Source organism: Thunnus thynnus, chromosome 7, assembly GCF_963924715.1.
Source record: "Thunnus thynnus chromosome 7, fThuThy2.1, whole genome shotgun sequence".
NCBI lineage: Eukaryota > Metazoa > Chordata > Actinopteri > Scombriformes > Scombridae > Thunnus > Thunnus thynnus.
Window position 1 is genome coordinate 33720075 of NC_089523.1, and position 25736 is coordinate 33745810.

At 39.1% G+C, this 25736-nt stretch overlaps 1 protein-coding gene across 4 annotated transcripts in view; it reads right to left on the reverse strand.

Annotated features, from left to right (window-relative positions):
- LOC137186581 (fibroblast growth factor 12-like) overlaps nt 1-25736 on the reverse strand; it is a 52639-nt gene that overhangs the window by 14401 nt on the left and 12502 nt on the right. Inside the window, exons 1-2 of one of the 4 annotated variants that reach the window (XM_067595620.1) lie at nt 3955-8554; nt 538-648 (exon numbers count right to left, since the gene is read on the reverse strand). In XM_067595620.1, coding sequence (XP_067451721.1) covers nt 538-648; nt 3955-4153 — 310 coding nt within the window. In that variant the 5' untranslated portion in view covers nt 4154-8554. Of the gene's footprint in view, nt 1-537; nt 649-3954; nt 8561-22103; nt 23985-25736 lie in introns of those variants that run through there. The other 3 variants (XM_067595621.1, XM_067595619.1, XM_067595622.1) reach the window with 3 other exon arrangements.

Sequence of the window (25736 nt, forward strand, 5' to 3'; positions counted from 1 at the left end):
GACTTCTGGTTAACAGAGTTTATGAGCTGAAATTAAAACACTATTTCATACTCGTTCCGCTGTCTGATAACGGAAACAGAAAAATAAATAAATGAGAACGACTACATCATGAATTCAGCTGCGTTAAAACACATTAATGATGAGAGAGACTGAAGACTACTGTTGTTAACCTGTGTTTATGTTAATTTAGTCACATGTGACATTTGCAATAATTAAAAATGTTTTGGTTCAGGTGTCGGCTGTGATGCAGTTTTGTTGTTTGCCTGTTAAAAAGACTGAAAACGTGATGCTGTTATTAGTCTTTGGAGCCGTTTCTAAACAAACTAACGTGACCAAACTCTTCATGATGAAGGAACATGTCACCCAGATGTGTTTTTAGATCAGTAAAATATAGAAAATCACCAGAATGATCCTTTAAGAGGGTTCATGAAATGGACTTTGTGACGCGGTCAGATGCTTTTTGGGAAACAGGTGAGTTTTGGTGGGCGGAGCGTGAGAACAGGTGGGAGTTAAACCTGCAGCAGGCAAGAGACTCACTGTTGTCGCTGTTCTCGTCCTTGTTTCCACTGATGGTTCCATCAGGCTGCATCTGCAGGAAGAAACCCTGCTCGCTGAAGAGACGTGTGACGATGCCCTTCAGCTGCGGCTCTGAAACACAACAGCACACAAACACACCACGCTCAGAGAGACACTCGGAGACAGAGTTTGGACATTTCCTCTGCAGGTAGTTTGGGATCAGTGTGTTACTGAGTGCTACATCTGCACCCATCTGTCCACTCTAAACACTCTCACCACATGTATAATTCAAGTGCAGGATGATATTTGATGTTACAGCGGCTACATATGCTGCTGCGCTGTCTGCGGACACTTTACCTCTTCACGTCTCTCTCTCTTCTGTTTCACTGCTCTTCTCTGTTCTTACGTCAGTTCAGCTCCTCTTTCATATGACAGCAAACTTTCTGCTCTAGCTCCTGTTTTTTGACGGGTTTTTAATATTTTCGCTCAACTAAAATGTTTTGTATCGCATCTCTTTTATCGCACCTCGTCTCTTCTAAACATATCCTATTTTATCTCCTCTCATTGACTCATCTTATCTCTGGTTTTATCTCATGTCATATCACCTCATCTCACTTCATCGTTTGTCATTTCTTTGTTTCCTCGTGGAGGCGATTCACGTCCTCTGAACTGCAGCCGCTCCTGCAAAATGAAACCACGGAGTCCTTTACAGAACAAATTGTATTGCATGCTTAATTAATAAGGCTGTTGTTCAGTTTGTTGCCTAATAAAACATCACACACACACACACACACACATTCACACACACGTCGGCCACACAGCGAACGTCCCTTGAGCAAGAAGCCTGCGTGATGGATTCAGCTGAGGATGTAAATGAAAGCTGAGGAGACGAGGTGATGCTCCAGATGACAATGTGGGCCAGAAGGACTCATCACTGGCAGAAATAGACCAAAATACGGTGAAGCTAATGTGGAGCAGGCTGCTGTGCTACTTAACGTTCAGATCGACAGACAGACAGACAGAAGAGTCTCAACCACAACAACAAGAGACACGTTTACAACTGAATCAAACCGTCACATCGTTTTTTTTTCCTCTCTTCACCTGTTCATCATCCACGCTCAGGAGGAAGCTGTTAGCTCCTTTAAAAGGAAAAGAAAGGAGCTAACAGTTTCCCCTCTGCTCCCAGTCTTTGTGCTAAGCTACGCTAACCTGTCTCTCTACTGGACACACAGAACCCGACTCTGCAGATGAAGAGATGTCAGCATCCCGTCTCTTAGCAACAGTAACCAAGATCATCATCGTTTCCAAACCAAGTGATTTTTCTAATATTTTAATGAGAAGCTTTCAAAGGAATTAAAAAAAAACCCTTAAAACTGACAGAATATCATGAGACATCTTTACATCTGCACGTCCAGGAGGCGTCTTGTCTCTCCTCAAACACCTTTGACTGAGACAAACATTTCTTTGCCGCACTTATCGATGAACAAAAAGATAAAAAATGCAAGAAAATAAAACACTTAAAATCATGAATAACTGCTGTGCATCACTGCTCTTCCCTGCAGTCTAGTTTGCAGAGAACAAACCATCTATCAGATATAACATATCAATGATCTATCGGGTGCTCGTCAATCAAGTCAAACTCCTCTGATTGGCTGGTTTTACACATCTAATATTTTGGCATTTAATACTTTAAATTGATGACTGCAGTAAATAAATAACCAGAGAATCGTTTTCTGGACACGTTTGGGCAGATTTGCACATTTATTTCATATTTCATGGAGCTTTTCTTGTGTCTTATGAGCTAAAAGTCATATTGAAAACATTATTGACCAATAATCAGGGTGAAAACTAGTTTTTTTCTTGTTGCTATGATAGTAAATGATTTTTAAATGACTTAAAATGTCCTTTGATTCACACATAATAAAAATAAAAGGGTGGTTGGACGATACTTTTATTAATTACAGAACAACAGAAGCAGTGAAAAACTCCTAATTTCACGTATTTGTCGTGAGAACCACAGCTGTATGAAACGATCCATAGTTTTGGTTGATGAGCAACTTGTTTTTTTTGGTTAAACCTACTAAATACCAGAATACTGATGAAGAAGTCTTTTAAATATCATGAATCATCATGACTTCATGTTTGAGAGCGATGATGTTCACCGTGACTCACTGGACAAACATCTGTGAGTTCGTCACTAATCCAGAGGAATTTCTTCTGCACTAAACTATATTTACAAGTGTTTTAGGAGGAGCTGTGAGTTTTAACACGTCGATGAGTCTGATGAGGAGGGAAAAAACACCTCATCACATGCTGCTTCCTGAAGCAGAGACGTGAGGAAAATGACACATCCTGTAAAAACCAAATCAGACAAAAAAACTCTCTGGTTTAAAACACAAAATCTGTCTTTTTCTGGAAGCTTTTACACCACTCACTCACTGTTTGGTTATAAATATTTAATACACTGCTAACATTGAATTTATAAATGAAAAATATAAATGTTACAGAAGAAATATGTGCTGAACTCATAAAAAAAAACAACTTTTTGCAGCATCACACTGAGAATTCAGAGGATTAACTTGTTGTTCGTAAGAAATGTGATCAAAAAACATCAAAGGACGACAAAGTGCTGATGTGGAACTAATCTCAGCCGGTGACTCAGCGATTACTTCAGCAGCTGCGGAGATCTCGAGCCGCCTCTGTTCTCTTCTTACAAACCTGAGCAAGTTTTGGAGAAGTTTAGAGTTTCTGGACTGTAAAAACTGTGAAGGAGCTGATCAAGCAGAAGCGTCGTATAATAGCTCCTTTAACAAGCTGTTTGTTGTATTGCCAAGAAAACATGAAGCTTGGTCCCAGCAGCAGGGAGGCGGCTAATGAGACTCGCAGCTCATAAATGTATAAATGCTGAAACGCGTCCAGCGGTCCGACTCTCCGCGTCTCACTTCAGGTCTCCTTAATACACGTCCTCTTTATTCTCTTATATGCCTGCTGACATCATCAATAACCAAACTCATCTCATGTTTTTTAATAACGGCGTTAAATATTTAAACTCATGGATGAAAATAAAACAGATGTTTAAGATACTGTGAGAACAAAACTGGCTGCAGTTTCAGCTTCTGCAGATATGAAACAAACTGATGATCCTGAAGCTGCTGGTTGGAAGATTTTGGTGAATTAAACGTTAGTGACAGTTTGGAAATAATGTGGAGAGTTTATATGAATACAGCAGCTCAAATATACCAACAAGAGCAGCAAAACCATATTAAAGATCCAACAGTCACTGTGTTTTAGGTGTCTAATCAACACCTTCTCATCTCAGGTCATCAAATAAAGACGCCCGAGGTACCAAAGATGCCAGACTGTCACCTGAAAAACACTTAACGAGGTCACATCAATAATCACCTGTCAGGACTCGTTTGTCAACCGTCTGGAACTCACCTGGTTTCCGTCTGACGGGTCTTTTCTTGCCGCTACAGAAGCGAACTTTGCTGAAGACGCTGAAGATGTGTCTCTCACACAGAGACCGCGGGTCTTTGCTGGGACTCGAGCGCCTCTTGTTGGTGGCGACCTTGTCGCTGTTGGACTCCCGGGCTTGCCGCTTCTGTCGGATCAGGGAGCTGGCGATGGCCGCCGCCATCTCCCCGAGAGGTGGCCGGAGCCACCGAGGACAAAATATCTGCTCCGACTCTGAGTCTGACGGTGAGGATGAAGCTTCTTAGTCCGAAACGGACGTCATGTCTGATTGGTGGAATCCACCGAGAGTCTAAAAATGTGTTTTTTTGATCAAGGTGTTCTTGCTTATTGTTGCTCCATGATATCAAACCACTTCAAAACACTTCAGATCCACTTTGAGAAGCAGCTGCTTGATGTTTGCTTCCAGAATCCTTCAACTTAATGTTAAGAAGTTAAATTACATCCAACATGTTTGTCTGGTTTCATCACAGACGTCCTCTAGAACTGATGATGATGATGAGACATTCTTCTTCTCACAGCTTTAAATGAAAACAACGTGTATATTCAACATGTCAGTAAACATTTACATCCTGCAGGTCTCCTTCCCTCCACAAGGAGGCGACGACGCTGCCGTCATGACGACTAATCTCAAGAAACTTCGTCTCCGTAAAACATCTTCAGCCGACAAACAATAAACATGAAAAGTGATATTTCTACGTCATGCTGGTTTCATGATGATCATCAGTGAAGTTTAACGACGACTGTGTGATACGGTCGAAAGCTCGGCCGAACAAACGCGTAAGTCGACCTTAAGTTGAGATCGTTCACACCTCGCTGAAGCTCTGAGATACACAACCAGGCAGCGAAACATTTATTTATGAATGAAGATCGATCTGTTTTGTTTGACGATCCGAACAGCAGCGATCTTCCATTTTAAAGACGACAAACAATGCATGCTGGGTAATTCATCCGTTGGTTTTCAGGCTTTTTCAGACCCTCCGACGGCTGCAGGAGCTGCTGCGAGTCGCTGGAGTTTAATGCACCAACGATGCATCCACAGCTGCCAGAACCAACGTCTGGATGTTTTCTTCTCGCTCACGACTGCATCTTCAACATCGCTCCGTCAACAACTTTCAGACATCTTTTTTATAAAGTCTTCAGAGAATCATCATCATCATCATCATCATCAGCAGCAGTAGAGAAAGACAGAAATCACAGACAGAGCTGAAGGAAGAGGAAGACGACGGCGATTCAACAAACCAAGTTCAAAATAATCCCAAAGTGTCGGCGAGAGAGAGAATCCTGCAGATTACACATCGCCCTCATCCTCGACTCTCTGCTGCTCTATTTTACTTTCCTCCTCCTCCTCTTCTTCCTCCTCGTCCTCCTCACAGAGCTGAGAGCTGCTGAATGTGATGAGAGGCTGAGAGAGAGAGAGAGAGCAGCACTCAGCCAGAGAGAGAGAGAGGGAGAGAGAGAGGGAGAGAGAGAGGGAGTGATGGAGAGACGGGAGGTGGAGGTGTGGAAGAAGCTCCTAAAAATATTCCGCCTGATGTTTCATGTTGCTCCCACATCAGACCTTCACTTCATCGTCCTCGTCCACAAAAACACGATGGATCCAGTTCACGCTGATTAAAAATATCCGTTCAGCTTTAAAAGAGTCGTCATCTCGCTCCGCTAACATCCTCAGACTCATGATGACAGGTTGTTTTAACAAAAAAAAAAAAAAAAGGGTGAAAATTGATGCAGCAGAAACAGAGATATCGTCTTTTTTTTTTTATTCCACACGTTCTTCTTTCTTGGTGCCTACATTACCCATAATGCAACTCGGCGGCCGCTGCACAGTTCACTCAGAGATTCAGGTGTATCTTTATGACCACAGGATGTGACTGCAGCTGTTTCTAAAGCTGCAGTAACTAAAAATACTCAATTTACTTCAATAAGATGAGAAGAAGCAGCAAATTCTCTCGTTTAAGAAGCTTAAACTGTTAAATATTCGACATTTTTGCTTGAAAATGACGAATCAATTATCAGAATAGTTGAGGATTAATGTTGTTGATCGACTGATAATCGTCGCAGCTGTTTCAGAGCTTCTGTTCTTCATAATGTATTTCAAATTCATCATTACAGCATTTTGAACAAAACTCGTTTAGATGCTTCGTGGCTGCACTTAAATATGACGACTTTGTGTCCAAGGATCCAAATTACAAACACAAATCATCATTTCTCATTTCACTTATAAAGTTTGTAGTTGTTTGTAGTTGTTAGTCTGTAAACTGGAGGAATTTGCTGCGTTCAAAGACGCTTCTAACAAAAGAGACGAAGGAGGAAATCAACCATCTTCATTCTGTGAAACAGTTGATCCCAAAGTTAATGTGAGTTCATATAATCAAGCTCTTTCAGTTACAGTGTTTTCATGCTCAGCTGTGATGGCGTCGTAGTAACAGGACGCTCATTTATTGATCCTGTTTAAAAACACTTTGGAAGAAGAAGAAGAAGAAGAAGTTGGATTCTTAGGTGCAATCTCCTCTCATGTTTCCGTAGAACAACTGTGTTAAAGCTCTGCTGCACAGACACTGAGGACGACGCCTGCAGCGTTACATAAAACCATCTTCATGCCTGCTGCATCTTTAACGCTGCAGCGGAGCCTCATGAACATCTCATCACATCTGCCCGGAGTGATGCAGCCTGCAGGTATCAACACTGAAGCACATTCTGAAGCATCACATTAGAAAAAGGTTGATGGAAACAACGACTTCTTGTTTTTACACTTGCTTGAACTGGTTTGTGCCTTTTTCTAAAAAGAGTAAATGTACTAAATGGAAGATGAAACATCTTTGCTGAATAAGTAGCAAACATTTAACTCAGATGACTGATCAGCTGTTTCTGCTGCCAGATGTTCTCATAATGCACAAAAACATGGCTGCTGGTAGCAACAACAGGTACGTAATGCAGCCAATAGAAACAACTTCCTGGAGACGTCTCTCCATTGTTTTCTCGTAGAGGCCGAGGCGAACTTCTTCTTCTTCTCCTGGTTTATTACAGTCATGTGTAACATAGTCTTCTGATGAAACGACGCTTTGTTTGGTCCAAACCAGTCTGATGGAAATGCTCCTAACTTGCATTTTCTTTTTTTTCTCCTTTTTTGCAACATTTCAAAATTTGCTTAAAATTCTCTCGACATTAGACGTGAACATGTCTGCTGTCTGTCCTCTCTGCTGCTGCTTCACTGTGAACAAAATCTGATCCACATCTGGAGACACGACTGAGGACAAACTCGACTGCAGTTATAACAGTTAAACTGTCTAAACATGAATATAATGATTCTTCTCATGATCAATTCATCTGCTGATTATTTTAATTCTTCATTTGGTTCACGGCAGAAAAGACGTTTAAAAACAGTTCAAGACATTTTTAAATGTTTTGTTTCGTCCAACCGAAGATGATTTTATCTGTAAACGCACTCAGAAGGTGATCAGATGTCGGTGGGTGTAAGTGTCTGCTGAATGTCGCAGCTTCTCTGACCTGAGATGTGACATATTTGATGAGCTCCGCCCACCTCATTTGCATAATGAGATCTGATCACGATGTGGGAACAACTGAGGAAACAAGAACTTATTTTAACAGCAGGTGTAAAATGCAACGACCCACCGATCAGATGTCATCATCCAGATACACATCACGTGCAGATGCAAAGACGAGTATTTGATCAATTAATAAATGTGTTTGTTTGTTCTCTGACAGATGTTGAGTTTACTGATATCAAACAGACACAGACTGCATCTCGTCTGACTGAGACGATCAGAAACTAAAACTCTGGACGTGTTTGGTGTGTTTGGTGTGTTTTAAGGTCGTCGGGGTTTGTGTGACTGACTGTGACAGTAAATGTAAATCTGACATGAACGTCAGCTGGATCGAAGGGTTGAATCATATCCAAGAGATCAATGGATCAATAAAAATAATGCAGTTTTCTTTCAGTCTTCTCTGATAAAATGTGGTCACTCAAATCTCTGTTCATCACTCTGCATGATGATGATGATGAGGATGAGAATGATGATGATGAATCCAAGTTTGTTGTGTGTGACTCATGGTTTCTCCTGCTGATAATTGGATTGTGTAACGAGCTCTTCACAGCTAATTGGTCGTCCACTCGTAGCGGCTTGTCTGCTTCTCAGAGGTGGAAACTCTGCAAACCTGACAGTTTGAAATCCTTTAAAACCAAAGTAAAGATATTTAACTGAATGAATTAAGACTTTAAAAACGTAACGCTGCCACATCTTCATCGTTTTAAAAAGTCTACATTTAATTAATACGAGACATTAGTTAAATATTGTCATCGTGGAAGGTGAATGGATGCATTTATATATCACTTTTATTCAAAGTGCTGCTCATTCACACTGTGATGCAGCTGGTCTGACGTCAGTGTTGCTAAAAGACAATTTGACATGTGACAACCTGCGATTAGAGATAATTAATTAATTAATATGAATTACATTGAATGAACATTCCTGGTAAAACTGAGATTTGACGCCATAAATAAAGTCTGACTTTAAACAGATTTCTGGATAATTATTTATACTCGTTAAGTTTATTAACCAACAACGACGTTCTCCTGTTTTGACGTAGAAAAAGAATAAACCAGTCAAAGCAAATGCTTCGACTGGTTTGTTATTCTACAGGAGCTTCTTTATGAATCTGACCTGAGCTCATTAAAGATGCAGTTACAGGTGAGTTAGTTTATGTTGTTTTGATCCGTGTTGTTGGACGTGTTCATACGATCTCCATGAAGCTGCTCTGCAGGTCGGATCGAGACACTGGTTGAACTCCGTCTTCTTAATACTTGGACCACAATCACACAAGGAAGTGGGATTCAGAGCTGCAACACTTAATTGATCAATCAATTAAGAGTGAGTTAGTGAGTTCAGCTTTACTGGAAAGTTCAGGCAAACAAAAGGCATCAGGTGAAAAGATCTGCAGCTTAAGATTGAACTCTGATTGCAGAGATTCCACTGAAATGGATCAATTTTACCTCAAAATGTTTGTGTTTTAAATCCTGGAGTGACTGTTAAACACTTTGTAAACAGTTGCTATATAAATAAAGTTATTAATAGTGAGGTAAGGTATATAATCATTTCTCTGTATTAAACTTTCAATAGCCAAACGTCCTTCAAGATGTGACGGCCCCCCCTCAGATGCTCTCTGCTCATTGGCTGGCTTGCACGGCAGGAGCCAATCAGCTCGTTTGAGTCGTTAATTGATATATTGGCTCGTTTAGTTTGGCTGCTTGTTCACTCTGCTGTGTTGCTTTATATTTGTGTCTTTATTGTAAATATAATATTATTTTAATATGTGTAACTTCATCACCTGCTGGACTGGATGGTAATATATGATTGAACAGACTGTCAGGTTCATTTAACTGCTGTTTCTCATATTTGGAACATGTTAGTTTGATTGTAATTGTACATTAATATACATGTTGTGTCTTATTGTTTATTCCCAGCATGAAAATCTGCTGTAGTTGCAGAACTGATAAGTTAAAACTCTCTGAGCTGTATGTCGGCAGTCCAATTATTGTCTTTGAGATTAATTATATCAGTATGTTGTATTGATCCACTGTGGATAAAGTTTATAGGCCCTCTTTGTGCTTGTGTAAACGTGAACAGAAGCACATTTACCAGTGATTCTCACCGTCCCAACTACAACAACACACTTTATAATCCAATAATATGTCAGAAATAAGGTTTTTCTGTCCCGGTTTTACATTTTGGACTCCGAAGTCTCCGTTTCTAAAACCAACTCATCCTGTTTAAGGGGAAACACAGTGTTAACAGTGAGAAGCTCCACCATCACTAACGTTTCCTGCGTCACTGTGACCTGATGAAAAGCCTGAAACATTATCAGTTCTGTGAATATTTTAGCTTTGGTGTCATGTGCTGCGTGTGCTGCGCAGCGAACACTTTGATGCTATTAAAAACTAATCCTCCACATCTAATCAGTTTGTTTCCGGGCCCGAGGCCGACGTGTCCGGCAGGTTTTCATGGATCCCGCTGACAGACTGAACTGATCTGAGAACAGACTGTCGGTATGTAGGCCTACGCTCCCCATCACCCGCAAACTAGGTCAGCGTCTTTAATTACCGTCGTGTATTTGCGTCCTCCGTACCTGCACACTGGGACTGAGAGCTGAGAGACGGCGAGGAGGAGGACGGACATCTTCGTCTTCGTCACCTTCATCCTTCACTCATTCATTCAGTCTGATCAGCACAAACGTGAGAACGTCCAGAATGACCCAGAGGATGATCCAGATTATTTTAGTGGAGTTTCTGTCTGCAGGTTTAATATTTAAAGACAAGACGGTTCTACAGAGTTGTGATGGAATAAATAAAGCAAATAAGTTTTATTTAACTGGAAAAGGTTTGACAGGAGAGTCTGTGTTGTAAATTTTAGGGCTCAAAATATATCAAACTGTAATTTTTCTGACCAATATTACAAAAGCAATTTAAATTGTGATTATTTTTAACAAATTCAACTACAAGCCTGTTAAATCAAACAAGATATCAACAATTTATCTTGTTTCTACATGAATAGATTCACAAAAAAATAATAAAGTTATTGTTGGTGAGTATAAAAAAGAAACTTTTAAGTAAACTTGACAGTCAAAAGTTGTTATTTTTTATTGATTTGGCTATTTATGATAATAACGACAAACTTTTTTTGTTGTTCTTTTGTTCCATGAACGTTGTCATTTTAGCCAAAATCAACAGTCACTGGATTAAATTTTCTCTTCTAATAATCAAACACTGTTAATGATGGAAGTTATAATCAGAATCACTGCACTTGTGATTAAAAACAGTCCTTTAACTTGTGATTTTATATAAAAAGAATGAATTCTACCATCTTAACAAGACATAAATCTGAATGAATCTGCAAAGATTAATTGATTAGTCAATCAACAAAATTAATCAGCAACTATTTTGATAATTGGTCGGCGCCATCTTGTCCTTTTAGAGTCAGGAGCTGTTGATGTTCCTGCTCTGGAAACACCAAGCTAACGTTAGCTTACTGTGAACACTGAGAGCTGCACACTTGGGCTAACGTTAGCTACTTTAGCTACATTGTGCTAACAGGGCAGGTATCATAATCAAATAACATTAAACTGAGTGAAATATTGAGACAATAGTTTGACTCAGTGTGCCGACTGTCAATCAACACCCACACAGTACGGAGCTATTTATGGAGCAGGTGCTAACAGGCTAAGCTAACTGTGTCAGTGGTTTTTGCACTAGCAGCAGCAGATGGAGGAGCTGCTAACCAGCCTGAGGAAACTACTACTGTGGGTCCTTGTAACACTTATCACTTCAATTTTTCATATAAAAAATGAAGTTCAAGCGACCATCTCGCCTTCTCACACGGGCGTAACCATAGAAACGTTTATGATGAAGGTGACATCGTTTTCTCCTCCAGCACACCAACAGGCGGGCGCTGTACCATTCGGCTACTATAATACTATATGCAGCTACTATAGTAAAAATATATTAAATGAACCATCCTTTTATTCCAAAAGTCGTAAATAAAGCGAGGGAAGTACATTTTATAAAGCCCTGAGGGCGGGAGTGGATGAACCCAGTTAAAGAGTACCCGCCCCTACAGGACGAAGTAAAGCAAATAAGCTCGCAAGGAGGCAGGGATCATTTCATTGGTCGACACTAAACCTGGCCTTCTATTGGTTGGGGGATTTGGGTTGTTGCACAAAAAGTCCAAGAGCAGAGGAGAAATCTGAGAGCAGAAGTTGCACGAGCGTGCAGAAGCAGCCTGAGTGCGAGAGGAAGAGCTGAAGCTGGAGCAGCAAATCTGTGCAAGCAACATTATATTTGAGTGCAAGCACACAGTTTGAGCAGAAACAGAGCAAATCTAAGCAAAAGCAGAGGCTGTTTGAGTGCGAGGGTAGAGTTTTGAGGGACAAATTACAAAATTTGAACGTGAAATCAATAAATTATGCTCTCAAATTGATACACCACGCTCTTGGATAAAGACAGGGGAAAAGCTCCATACACAGCAGACATTAAAGCTACTATAAGTCTTCAAATCTTATTAACGGAGCAATAATTTCCAAAATGACCACCAGCACACTTATTAGAGGGTCTGAATTTACAGATTGAGACCAGAATGACTCATTGGAAACAATGATTGACTCAGTATTTCTAGAGAGAAGTTGAAGCTCTTCGAATGGGAGTCAGTTGGAGCAGCTGGCGGCCGTCGGAGGAACTTTAAGGAACTTCAGCCTCAAGACGAGGCGGCTGCTGATTGGATGGGATCGAAATCTTGTTCTAAATTAACTGTAACTTTGGCTGATTTCCACTTTATTTGTGTAACTGAGACTGTTGAAGCCTCAGATTAGCTGCTCTCGTTGATCTGAACATCTGTATGACATCACTGACCCATCCAGGTGTGATCGTCCCACAGTGCAGTCTTTATCTGCTGAATAATGACACACACACACACACACACACACACACACACACACCTGCTGGGTGTTAATGAGCCGTGGGATCGATCCCAGTGCTGCCACAGAGGATTTCCTGTCCTTCAGTCCCAGTGTGTGTGTGTGTGTCGTGCAGGTATGTTTCCTGATCAATAGACAAACTGCCTCATCAGAGGGCAGCAGAATGTCAGTGGGACACTTAAACCACCAGAGACGAAGAACTCAGTAAACTCAGAGTACACACAGTACACATTATACTGGTGGTACTGGTCGCCTCAGAAACAGTGAAGGTGAAGAAACCTCTTTTCAAAAATGATCTTGTAATCTAAACACAGACGCTGTTCATCATGTACGGAGGTGAATTGTTATGTGACTGATTCCCTCATCTATCTATTCAGCCTCTATAAACCCCCCCCCACACACACACACACACACATTCACACATTCACACATTCACACGCTGCAGCTAAACCCAAAAAAAGAAGAAAAAAGGAACAAACAGCAGTGTAGGCGGCAGAGAGGACAGCAGCTGGATGTTCAAACCAAACAAAGACACTCGCTGCATGTTAACGACAGCGCGAGCTGGAAGAACTCTGCATTGTTCCACTTTCTATTGTTGTACCACAAACATATGTCCAAAATACATTTTCATAGCAAAAATCCTTCAGTTTTTCTCCTGATGACTCATCTCATGTAAGAAATATATAAATTCTGTCCCTAAATCTGTAAGCCTGCAGCTCCCCCGTTAAAGGAACAATCCAACGTTTTCTACGAGAAGATGGAGATCAGTTTCACAAAGCTTTAGCTTAGCACAAAGACTGTTAGCTTAGCATTAAAAAAGAAAAAAAAAATCACATTTCTGACAACTCCTAGTCTGTTTGATTTAGGCTGAACCTCACTCTTTACACACTTGACTCCGTCCCAAATGCTGATTATGATCTGATTGATGTCAGATGATGCAGCAGGTCAGTCAAACCATCTATTAACATGAAAAATGTACCTCTGAACAACATGGAAACAGTTAAATCTCTTCTTCTTCCTGCTCTTTCTATCGTTGAACAACCAAACAGGTTGACAGAGACAGAAAGTTGTGTTCTTAAGGGACGGGTGTACAATTTAACTGGTGTATCTTAAACCATCAGTCAGGAGCCCAAATGAACATTAAAGCTGTTTTTCTTGCTGTAATCATTCCTCCTGTTCATACTGACCATCAGAAGATCCCTTCATAATGACCTTACAATGGAAGTGATGGAGGACAAAATCCACAGTCCTCCTTCTGTGCAAAAAAAATGTATTTAAAGGTTTATCTGAAGCCAAATGAGTCAAATCAAGTAGATATCTTTCAACGTTACAGTCTTTTTAGTGCCAAAGTTCCTCTTTTTGTTACTATACTTCCACCTGCAGCTCAACAGGGAAACACTGTCCGAGGAAACACAAAGAGCTTTTTGGGGATCAGTTTCTGAGAACAGTGTAGTTGTTGAGTCGGTGACACAGTCGACTGCTGTTTCTTCACACTGTCAGTGTTTTCCTGAGAGTGACGAATAAAGTTTGAATGAGTGCTGGGGCCAATCAGCTGCAGCTTCTTATTAGACTCACAGAACAGTCAGACTGAGCAGCTCAGAGTCTGATCAGAGTCAAGACCGGAGACACGTCGCCATCTGCTGGACAGCAGGACAACTGCAGGCCAGGAACTGCAAATACTACTAGTAGTACTACTATTAGTACTACTCACTTATCACAAAGTGCTGCTAAAAGCAAACCAGAGCTGCACCCATTCTAGCTAATTGTACTCTAAGATTTTTATTATGTGTATTTTATTGTACTTCTATATCTGTAATGTGGTTTTATAATAATGAAAGCTGCATGTCCACAGTACATATAAAACACAACCAGGGACAAGAGTTGAAAATTAGTATCATCTATAATCAATTTCAGTTCAAACACTGCTGTTCGTTCTGTTCCTGTGATTTCTGCTTTTCAGTTTGGTCTTCTTCATCGTCTTTGTGTCTTTGTGACATTATTACAAAGAGCTCATTAATAATGAGGAAGCATTAACAAAATCAACATCAGCAAATGTCTGAATGATTTGGACCGCAGGCGATGATTGGCATGTTTTATAATCATAATGACACACACACACGCACACACACACACGCACACACACACACACACACACACACGCACACACACACACGCACACACACACACACGCACACACACGCACACACACACAGAGTACAGCAGCAGGCGTGTGTGTGTGTTAAATGTTTGATGATGAATCACTACTTCAGGAGAATCTGCTGCTGCAAAATTCATGATTCTGGAAAAACAACAAGCAGCTTCTAAAAGGAGTTTTAAACAGGATCAGACTGAATGTGATCACACACACACACACACACACACACACACACACACAAACACCCACACCACTGCATGAAAATGCTATACAGATAAATATGCCTAAATTTAAATAGTAAAATTATAAAAATACATGTAAATTACAAATGATGATGCAAAACATGAATAAAAGTGCAGAGTATGGTTATTGTTTTATAAATTATAAGCAATTAAATCATTTTAAAAAGCTGATAAGATGTAATATGCTGTTTATTTTATACTTTTATTATGTTTGTTTTTATCCAGTTGTACATTGTGAACACACAGAACACAAATATAATGACAATAAAGTTAAACTGGAGTTAATTTAAATTGTAAAACTCTTTTTTAAAACAACTTAGTGATTTATGAATTTAAGATACTTACATAAAACTGACTTGATGTGATGATATGTTGATGTGAATAATGGATAATGATGATTTTGACATAAAGATTGATGATATTTATTAATACAATTTTCTTTTTCTTGTCACTTAAATACACGTAGTAGATTTACATTCTGCATTTAATATATAATCTGTGCAGATATAGATGTTATTTTTAATGTTAACTGTACATATTCTGTATATCCTGTTAACACACACACATAGTTTATTTACACTCAAATTTATATTTATATTCTGTTTCACATGGTTCTATCATGTTAATCATGTTAACTGTCTCTTTCTTACTCTGTTATTTTTAATGTTCATGTTTAATGTGCTTTCTATTGACACACTGAGTTCCTTTTATTTGCTTCTTGGTAAATAAATGTGATTCTGATGGAGGAGAGATGCTGACTGTGACCAGCAGAGGGAGACAGAGAGACTTTACAAGGTGTGTCAACAACATTATTTTTCTTCTCTGATGAAATGTCATTTTAAATCTTATTGGACAGTACAATCTATTATTCTCACTCAATGCAGTATGATTTTTATGTGGTTATTTGGGCAAATAAACTATCAAAATGCTTCGTGTTGTGTGCAGGTTGTTTTATGACCAGTTCCCCACATATTATATTATTATATATACTTATAAACAGAAGCACACAGATTCAAACCATGAACATAAAACATGAACATGCAGAAACACAAAATAAAATCAGTTCTACAACATTAAAAGCAACCAGCAGGTCAAAGGTCAAAGCTCTACCATCACATTTTATACATTCTGGTAGTTGTGGGACACCAGAGAGAGAATCACGATGACCTGAAGGTTCAGATCAGTGAGTTCAGCTCCATATTCCTACATTCCTGCAACTGAAATTCATTTTCTTTATCAGTTTATTTGCACTCTTGATTGACTGATTAATTGCTTCTTTTCTAAATGATCAGAAAATAGTTAAATATATATATATATGTTAGCATCTTTTGAGCTTTTTGAATTTTGTTGAGCTGAAAGTTCAAACCCCAAAGTGATTTCTATCATAGTAGAAGGAATAAAAACAGAAAACATTTCCATTGAAGAAGCTGGAACCAGAGAATTGTTGATTGGTTTAATATATTCAAAAAATCTAACTTGTTGCTGGTTAATTTTCTGTTTATCAATTAATCAATTAATTGTTTCAGCTCTACATAACATATCTGATACCAGCTCCAAGTCAGGCACATTTGACTCAGGAACAATCTTGTTTTCAGCCTCTAGGTTTAAATTTATCTACATGACGACAACTTTAATCCCACATGCTGAAAATAGACCGGATGGACTGATATTAAAACATGAGTATGACTTATTATTTATATGATTTACAGTTTGTTTCCGCTCAGAGATGCTTGACTCTTACCATCCTCCTAAAATTCATGTATACAGAAGTTGCAGAAATATGAGGTGCTGAAAGACTGTAGGAAACACACAGCTGGTCAGACAGAAATACATGATACTGTAAATATAACTGAGACATCAATGTCAAGGTCACACACACACACTCACACACAGTCATGTTTCCATCACTACAGAGGACCATGAGGTAACCGTAACCACTACTTGCCTCACCCCAACCTTACGTTAACCAAATAAAATCACATTTAATCATCCCAAACAATCTCAACATGTTTTTTAAATGTATTTTTAATAGTTTTGTATCATTGGAATGAATATAATAGTATATAAAAATAATATAGTGTTGACAGCAGCTGGGGGGCGTGTCAGTGTCTGTGTTTGATTGACAGCAGCTGAAGGGGCGTGTCGGTATCTGTGTTTGATTGACAGCAGCTGGGGGGCGTGTCGGTGTCTGTGTTTCATTGATAGCAGCTGGAGGGGCGTGTCTGTGTCTGTATTTGATTGACAGCAGCTGGGAGAAATGTCGGTGTCTGTGTTTGATTGACAGCAGCTAGGGGGCATGTTGGTGTCTGTGTTTGATTGACAGCAGCTGGAGGGGCGTGTCGGTGTCTGTATTTGATTGACAGCAGCTGGGAGACATGTCGGTGTCTGTGTTTGATTGACAGCAGCTGGGGGGCGTGTCGGTGTCTGTTTTTGATTGACAGCAGCTGAAGGGGCGTGTCGGTGTCTATGTTTGATTGACAGCAGCTGGGAGACATGTCGGTGTCTGTGTTTGATTGACAGCAGCTGGGGGGCGTGTCGGTGTCTGTATTTGATTGACAGCAGCTGGAGGGGCGTGTCGGTGTCTGTGTTTGATTGACAGCAGCTGGAGGGGCATGTCGTGTCTGTGTTTCATTGATAGCAGCTGGAGGGGCGTGTCGGTGTCTGTATTTGATTGACAGCAGCTGGAGGGGCGTGTCGGTGTCTGTGTTTGATTGACAGCAGCTGAAGGGGCGTGTCGGTGTCTGTGTTTGATTGACAGCAGCTGGGAGACATGTCAGTGTCTGTGTTTGATTGACAGCAGCTGGGAGGCTGCCAGTGTTACACCGTATGAATGCAAAAAAAATAAAGTAACCGCTGTAGCTAAAAGTCATGGATGGATGTGACATGCAGCTGAGCAGCTAATTAGCGATCTAGCTGCTAACTGACGTGTTTGGTGACTTGTTCAACAAGCTAAGGTGCAGTACAAGATGTGTAGAGCTTCAATGATTAGTTGATTAATAGATTAGTTGATGGACAGAAAATTAACTGGCAACTATTTTGATAATCAAATAATTGTTTTTGTCATATTTGTTAAGCAAAAATGCCAAATATTTGCTGGTTCCAGCTTCTCAAATGTGAGGATTTCAAGCTTTTCTGTGTCATACGTGTCAGTAAACTGAACATCTTTGGATTTAACTGTTTATCAGACAAAACAAAACATTTGAAGATGTCACCATGGCATCTTAGAAATTATAAAGGGCATTTTTCACTATTTTCTGACATTTTGTATTCTTAATGAATAATTGATTGAGACAATAGTTTGAAGATTAATCAATGATGAAAATGACTGTTAGTTGCAGCCCTAAAGACGTGTGTTCATGTCTGTAAGTTAGATAGATAAGACTTTAGCAGGAAAGCTAATATGTGTTGTTGTTCAGAGTCTGTGGCTCTTGTGTTGTGTAGCAGGATGCAATCAGGCTCAGTGTGACCGTCTGTTCTGCCGAAGATACAACGACATGTTAACGCTTTATAAAAAGATTTGATTTGCTGTATGGAAATAAGGTAATGAGGAAATAAGACTCCAACTACATAAGCAGATGACAGAACGGTATTTAATCAAAATAATGTAAAACTAGGGAGCGCCATCATGAAATCAAAGAATTGGTTTCTGTTTTTTTTTCTCAAAGGAGAACACATGAATTGATTTACGAAGCAAATATGTTGCTGTTACATACAAAAAAGGCAGTTTCATTTCAGTTGGACTTCAAATCAAGTCTCCACCATAAAATGTAATGATTTACATTACGGGGACCTGCTTTTTGAGGCAAGTCCCCACAGTGTGACTGTGAAAATATGTGTCCCCACAACACACACACACACACACACACACACACACACACACACACACAAAAAAAGAGGGTATTTTTAGTCTTGCTTCCTCTGTGTTCTGCTTCTGTCACAGGTTACAAAGCTAAAAATGTTGTTCTATTTAATTGTGTCGTCAATAGCAGAGCTCCATGGAAAACTCTGGACATATATATATATATTTATATATATATATATATATATATATATATATATATATATATATATATATATATTTATGTGCTGCTGTTTTTCCATTGCCTACTGTATGCATTGCACTGAGTGAATACAATACATTAATAACTGTTTCCATAAGTACCTCCTTAAACTCTCATTAAAAATACCTTAATTACATCATTATAAATAAATTAACAAAAAGTGTAAATTAATGGAATTTTAAGGTAAAATATGAAGGGGTTCAGTTTTATTTTTACTTCTTTATAAGTTGATAATAAGTCAGATGTTGTGTCTGTTAGCTTGTTTTCTGCCTCCTGGTACACAAAGAAAATCAATGTCTGCAGTTTTAAGTGGTAAGTTTGCATCAAACAACATAAACTACTGTGATCACTGCTTTGTCGCCTTCCTGTTTGCTGTCAGAGGTCACTGCAGTAATAAGAATATAAATAGTTTCCTTGTGAGATCTGAAGTCCGAACTGAACCAGTCCCCAGTTGTCAGGCAGATGGTTGGTAGTTTAAATAAATAAAAGGACATCAGTGTCGTCTGTTTATATTTTATAGACCAACACATGCAGAGATATGCGAGTCTGTATGTGCGTTTATATATGTGTTTATGTGTGTGTGTATATATATAAAGGTATATTTGTGAGGTGAGAAGCAGTCGCCTGTGAACAGATGAAGGTGTGAGACATTGAGCTGATCAGAGATGTTAACACTGATATTTATAATCTACTACTCACATCTGATACAACAGGAAGAGGAGGAGGAGGAGGAGGAGGAGGAGGAGCAGTTTTTATTATATAATTTTCATGATTATAATGGCTGTCATATTCAAAAACTACTTAAGAACTAACAGTCTACATATACCCACAAATACAAAGCATCGCCTGTGTATACCTTTATACACAGCAGTAGATAATATGTTTATGCCTTTATTCTCTGTATGTGTATATCACTCATTAGTCTGTATATACATTTATATACCTTTTCCCTTTCTGTATATACCTGCATTTACTGTATCACTCTAGTCTGTATATACCTTTATATACATTTGATAGTCTGTATATACCTTTATATACATTTGATAGTCTGTATATACCTTTATATACATTTGATTGTCTGTATATACCTTTATATACATTTGATTGTCTGTATATACCTTTATATACATTTGATAGTCTGTATATACCTTACCCCTATACATGTAAATATTTTACTACATATTGTACAGTCTGGGTACATGTTGACCTGCGTCTCTATTGTCTGTATATACCCATACAAATATCTTATATAATATACTCTACATCTACATCTTCACTGTATTGTTTGTATGTACCTTTATGCAACTCTGTAGTAATGTATGCAATGTTTACCTCTGTGTGTGCACCCACAGTATGTATATACTGTATACTTAACACTCTAACTTTATATATATATATATATATATATATAAATCTCTGTGTGTACACCTATACCGATCCTGTCTGTATGTATATATATACCTTTCACTCATCTGTATATACCTGCATTTATATTCATTTGACGGTCCGTGTATACCTTTATAGACATTTGCTAGTCTGTATGTACATTTATTGACATTAGATGGTGTGTATTTACCTTCATAGACATGTGATAGTCTGTATAGACCTGTATGTGATATTCAGTAGTATAGTACATCTATATACATGTGCATATTTTACAACATATTGTGTGTATATCCCTACATATAAATACCTTCAGGTACCACTGTATTGTCAGTATTTTATGTACCGTTCAGTAGCTTCACATACACTCTCTTGTCTGTATAAACCTTTGTTTATCACTTGTTACTTTTCATTCCTACCTTCTGTATGTGTATATATATCTGTACAACACTTTGTGTATACGATAACACTCCATAGTACAAACTGTGAGTTAGTATTTAAGTAGCTACAGTATTTTAATAAATACAACTTAATAGTGCCTTTATACAACTCTTCATACACCAATTGTTTATATACACACTAACCTATACTTTAAACATACATTTATTCTCTGCATAGCCTTATATACTATTATACAGTCAATGTAACTTTATAAACCATTCTGTTGTCTCTGTATAGATCACTTCACTCTGTATGTAACTTTATTTACAACTGCAGAGCTGTTCAGCTCATTTATACATCACTGTTGCCTGTATGTTCCTATTTCATATCATTCTTCATAAGTCTGCATGTTATTACTTTACATTTATATCAACTGAAACACTGGTTACATTCACCACACACACACACACACACACACACACACACACACACACACACATCAGTCTACACTGAGTGTATACAAAGATAAACTATTCATGTGTATTTGCATGTTGCTGGATGTTATTTGCATGTTCCTTGATCTCGTGTTACAGCACAGAAACATCCAGACTACAAATCGGCACGTCCAGTTTTATGTAGAGATTTATCCTGTAAATACTGTGTTTGATACTTTCATACATGTTATATAATATTTATATACTTTTTTTTAGCTTTACCTTCATTGTGTTTGTCTTTGGCATGAGATACAGTTCATACAATCTAAATAAAATACTGTAACATGCTAAAACTCATCATGCATGTTAACATAAAACCTGCAGTACATCCAGCCGTCATCATCCTCAAACATAACTTTGTTGTCTTTGCTTAGTTGTATCTTGCAAAAAAAAAAAAAACATTTTAAAAGCAAATGCAAAATCTGTTAATTCCTTTAAGAACCTTTTAACCACAGTATTATTTCATGTAAAACACTTTAATGTATGAAAGCTGCTATAAAAACTCAACTGGAGTCATATTTCCTTCTGTGTCGACAGATTTATCCAAATAAATCTGATTCTGATTCTCTAAAAACTTTAATTTTATAAGTGCAGAGAAAAAATAATCACTTTACATCGTTATGATCCCTGTAGAGATTTATTTTGCTCCACACACAACAATAAAATACACAACCAGACTGCAAACTGCCCTCAAACGAGACTCTTTCACTCTCCTCGGAGGTTTTAAAACATTATCACGACTCGAAACTACCTGATTAAATGAAGTTTAGGACACAACCAATCAGGACGTGGTGTACCTGAGTCCACCTGAGTTCACCAGTGATCAGAGAAACAGCAGGCTGCTGTCTGCAGGTCCCTGCGAGAGACAACTGACACAAAAGTAATTGAAGGAGTGTATTTTTGAGAGAGGACTCACCCTGCTGGCTGCTCTCTTTGCGAACGCTGCTCTCTTCCTCGTCTGCCTCCTCGCCTTTACTCTCACCGGACAGCAGACGACGGAACAGGCTGCAGTAACGGGTCATCGCACAAAAAACCCCTGATTCAGCTGCACAACACCGGAGCTCACAGGGAGTCAATCAGCGAGAGTCAGTCAATCAGTCCGGACATCAATCAATGAGTCTTCAGCTTTAAACACACTCAGAGGATCTCAGGACTCATTACAGTCTACTGAGTTGATCCGGTCTGTTACTCTGTCCAGTGTTTTCTTGTTCACATACCTCTGACAGCTCACGCCTCCACGTGACGACACACACACACACACACACCGCTCAGCTTTTGTTACACCGACTCGCTGGTGTTTCCTCTCTGAGTGCAGCTGTCTTCAAAAACATACAAATCTGAATCTGTCACATGAAGTCTTAATGTCTCACTGTAATAAATCAAATACCGAGCTCCTTCCTGTCCCGCCGTGTTAAAATTAACTTCTTTTCATTAAGGAGTCAGTTTGTCTTTTGTCGCAGCAGCAAAATTTGATCCGCACTTGGCCGAGAGCATCCTGTCATTACCACGGATGATATCCCAGATATTATTGTATGTCCTACTTCTTCTCCAGGCTGATATAAATCATAGGAGGCCGATGTGAGTCATGCTGATAATGTCAGTGTGTTTTCCTGCTCGGTTGCTCAGTTTGCTGGTTTGTTTTAGAGCTTTCTGTTATGTAAAAAAAAACACACAGAGAACAAGCAAGTAAAGAGACGTTAAGCCAGGTTTCCATCTGAATATGGTGCAAATTTTAACTGAATTTACAGTAAATTATCAAAAGAAAATGTGAATGTTTGTTTCCATCGACTCCCAGCAGACAATCAGCTGATTCAGTCGAAGCTCAAACATGATGGAAAACATGATGGAAATATGACGTTTCTGTTAGTTTCATGTATCGATGTGAGGAAGGTTACAGTCTCCTCATCATCATCGCTCCACACAGCTGCTGTTACACCTCAGACAGGAAACAGGTTTAACGGATATTTCCTCACATTTTCAGATGGAAACACAACCTGCTAAAAAACAGGGTAGGGGCTATAATTCATCTAAAATGTAAAAAAATAACTGTAAATAACGATTTAATATAAATATTTGTCCCAGTTGGTATAAATGCCAATCAGGTGACTGCTGTGTTTTATCCTAAAGAAGACAGAAAACATGTTTATTTACATTATTGGCCCAAATATGATATTTAAACTGGAAATTACATTGATAAAAGTTAGGTTTGTCTTCTATTTGAGGACGAGACAATTACGTGATCTTCTATTTGAATGCAGAGAGAAGCAGCTCCTACAGAGACTGTTGCATTCTGGGTTGTTTGTAGCATTAATGTTGCTAGGCTAGCTACTTTCTTCCAGTGCTAAAAGTGTTTGTCGCCTCAGTTTAACCTGCAGCAGCTTCTGAAGGCTCCTGTGATGTGTTTTTTAAATTGACGAGGAGTGAAAACGACGTTTTTTTACTGCAGAAACACAGCGAGGACTGAATCAGCTGTCAAACAGCAGAAGAAGAATCAGTGCTGTCAGTGAGGATGAGGAGCTCAGACACAAACAATGATCAGTGACGGCAGACGGAGCTTTGATGGGAACATGAGGACTCTTCACTGCTCGGATCAAAAGTGTCTCAACAGGACGAGTGTCAGAGTGTGTTTATCTTTAACGAGCTGCTGGAAAAGGTTCATCAGGTTAATTAATACAGTATATTTTTATATTGTTAAATAATCTCCTCACAGGGTTCATGATGTGTTCAAACACACTGGGAAAACTCACTGACCCCTGATGCTGTTTCTGCACATTTATGAGCTGCGTTCATTCTTTCTGAAAACATTTTCACACATTTAGACTGAAGACGATCAGTCAATTAATCAATCAACAGAAAATTAATCCTCAACTATTTTGATAATTGATTTATTGTTTTGAATCATTTTTTAAGAAAAAAAAATTAAATATTCTGGTATTTTCTGGTTTCTTTAGTCTCTTTGACAGTAAACTGAATATGTTTGTGGACAAAACGAGACATTAGACGTCATGTTGGACTTTAGGAAACACTGATCGACATTTTTCACCATTTTCTGACATTTTATGAACCAAATGACTCATCAATTAATTGAGAAAATGAACAGATGACAGATTAATTGATAATGGAAATAAATAAAGTGACTTGCAGCCCTAATAAACATTGCGATGTTAATGCAGTCGATGCAACAAACAAGACAATTAAACTAAGTGGTCGGACATGGAGGAAGATGTTTGGATCAGTGGAGGCACGAAGGACACACATGACTGATGACATCACACACTCAATATCTAAAACATTCATTTATATTTACTCCATAATGCAGCATATTTACACAGTCTGTATATGAGTGCAGGTGGTGAAGATGAGGTGACGCACAGTCATGTTCACTACAGTGATTTTATTATGACTGTAGTCAACTAAAGTAAATCTTGGTTGACTGAAATCGTACATAATGTTCAACTAATTGATTAATCGGGGGGGGCACTCATCTCTCTGTTCTGTATTTCTCTGTTTAGCATCTTCAGGCTAGGCTAACCCATTGTTGCTAACTTTGGAGCTAACCTCCTTCACTTTTCCAGCATTTTGGGAAACAACAGACGTGACTTTTTAGCATTTATTAACTGTTACACTGTAGTCTGTGCTGTACATTTACTGCCAGACTGACAACTTACTACTAACCTTTTCCTCTGCCCCGCTCGCATCCACCGTCACCTCTCTGCTGCCTGCTACGCAGACATATTACGCAATGACGTATTCCTTAACGGAGTTACGCCACCAATAGTTTCCATGGCAACGACACAGAGGTTGACTCACGTACCGGAACAGCGCTGCACAGAGACTCCCAAACGCTATTGATTTACGAATGAACGGATATTTGGTGTTATTTTTTGCAATAAAAAATAAATGTTTTTGGCCTGGCGGGAGTTCTCGTTGTTATAATTAAAGGAGAAACACTGATTCAGTAAACATTCAGTAAACGTTGAGTACAGTTAGACCCAGCAGGCTCCATCAGGTTGGGCGAGTTCAAAGTTGTAATTTGTTAGTCTGTCCCTCCCGCCGCAGGGAATAATGGATTAATCCCAAGCAGCAACCTCCGGGGCTGTAAAATGAAAAACTGCAGTTCCTTGAATGGCCACTTGAGGCTCCAAAAGCGAGTCAATCCCCATAGACCTCCATGTTAAAATGTCCAACTTTACAGCAGAAATAAACATGTTTACAGCCTGGTACAAACAACGGTTTTGGTCTCTGTAGCTAATTTCCTCTTTCATGACAACTGTACGGGGGGTGAATTTTTTTATAACTCACCCGTTTAAATTTTATTAAGCCGTAAAGTTCTGCATAATGAAGGACATGGCTGCTTTGAGTGACAGGTCCGCCAGCCACTAGGTGGCTTGTTTCAGCCATTAGGCCCCGCCTCTTTGCCCATTTTTGATTGGCTGGGAGTTAGGCAGCGTCACGCACTGCCAAGATGGCGACGGGTGACGTCACGGTAACTACGTCCATATTTATATACAGTCTATGGTGAAATAACGGTGGGGGGGGGGGGGGGGGG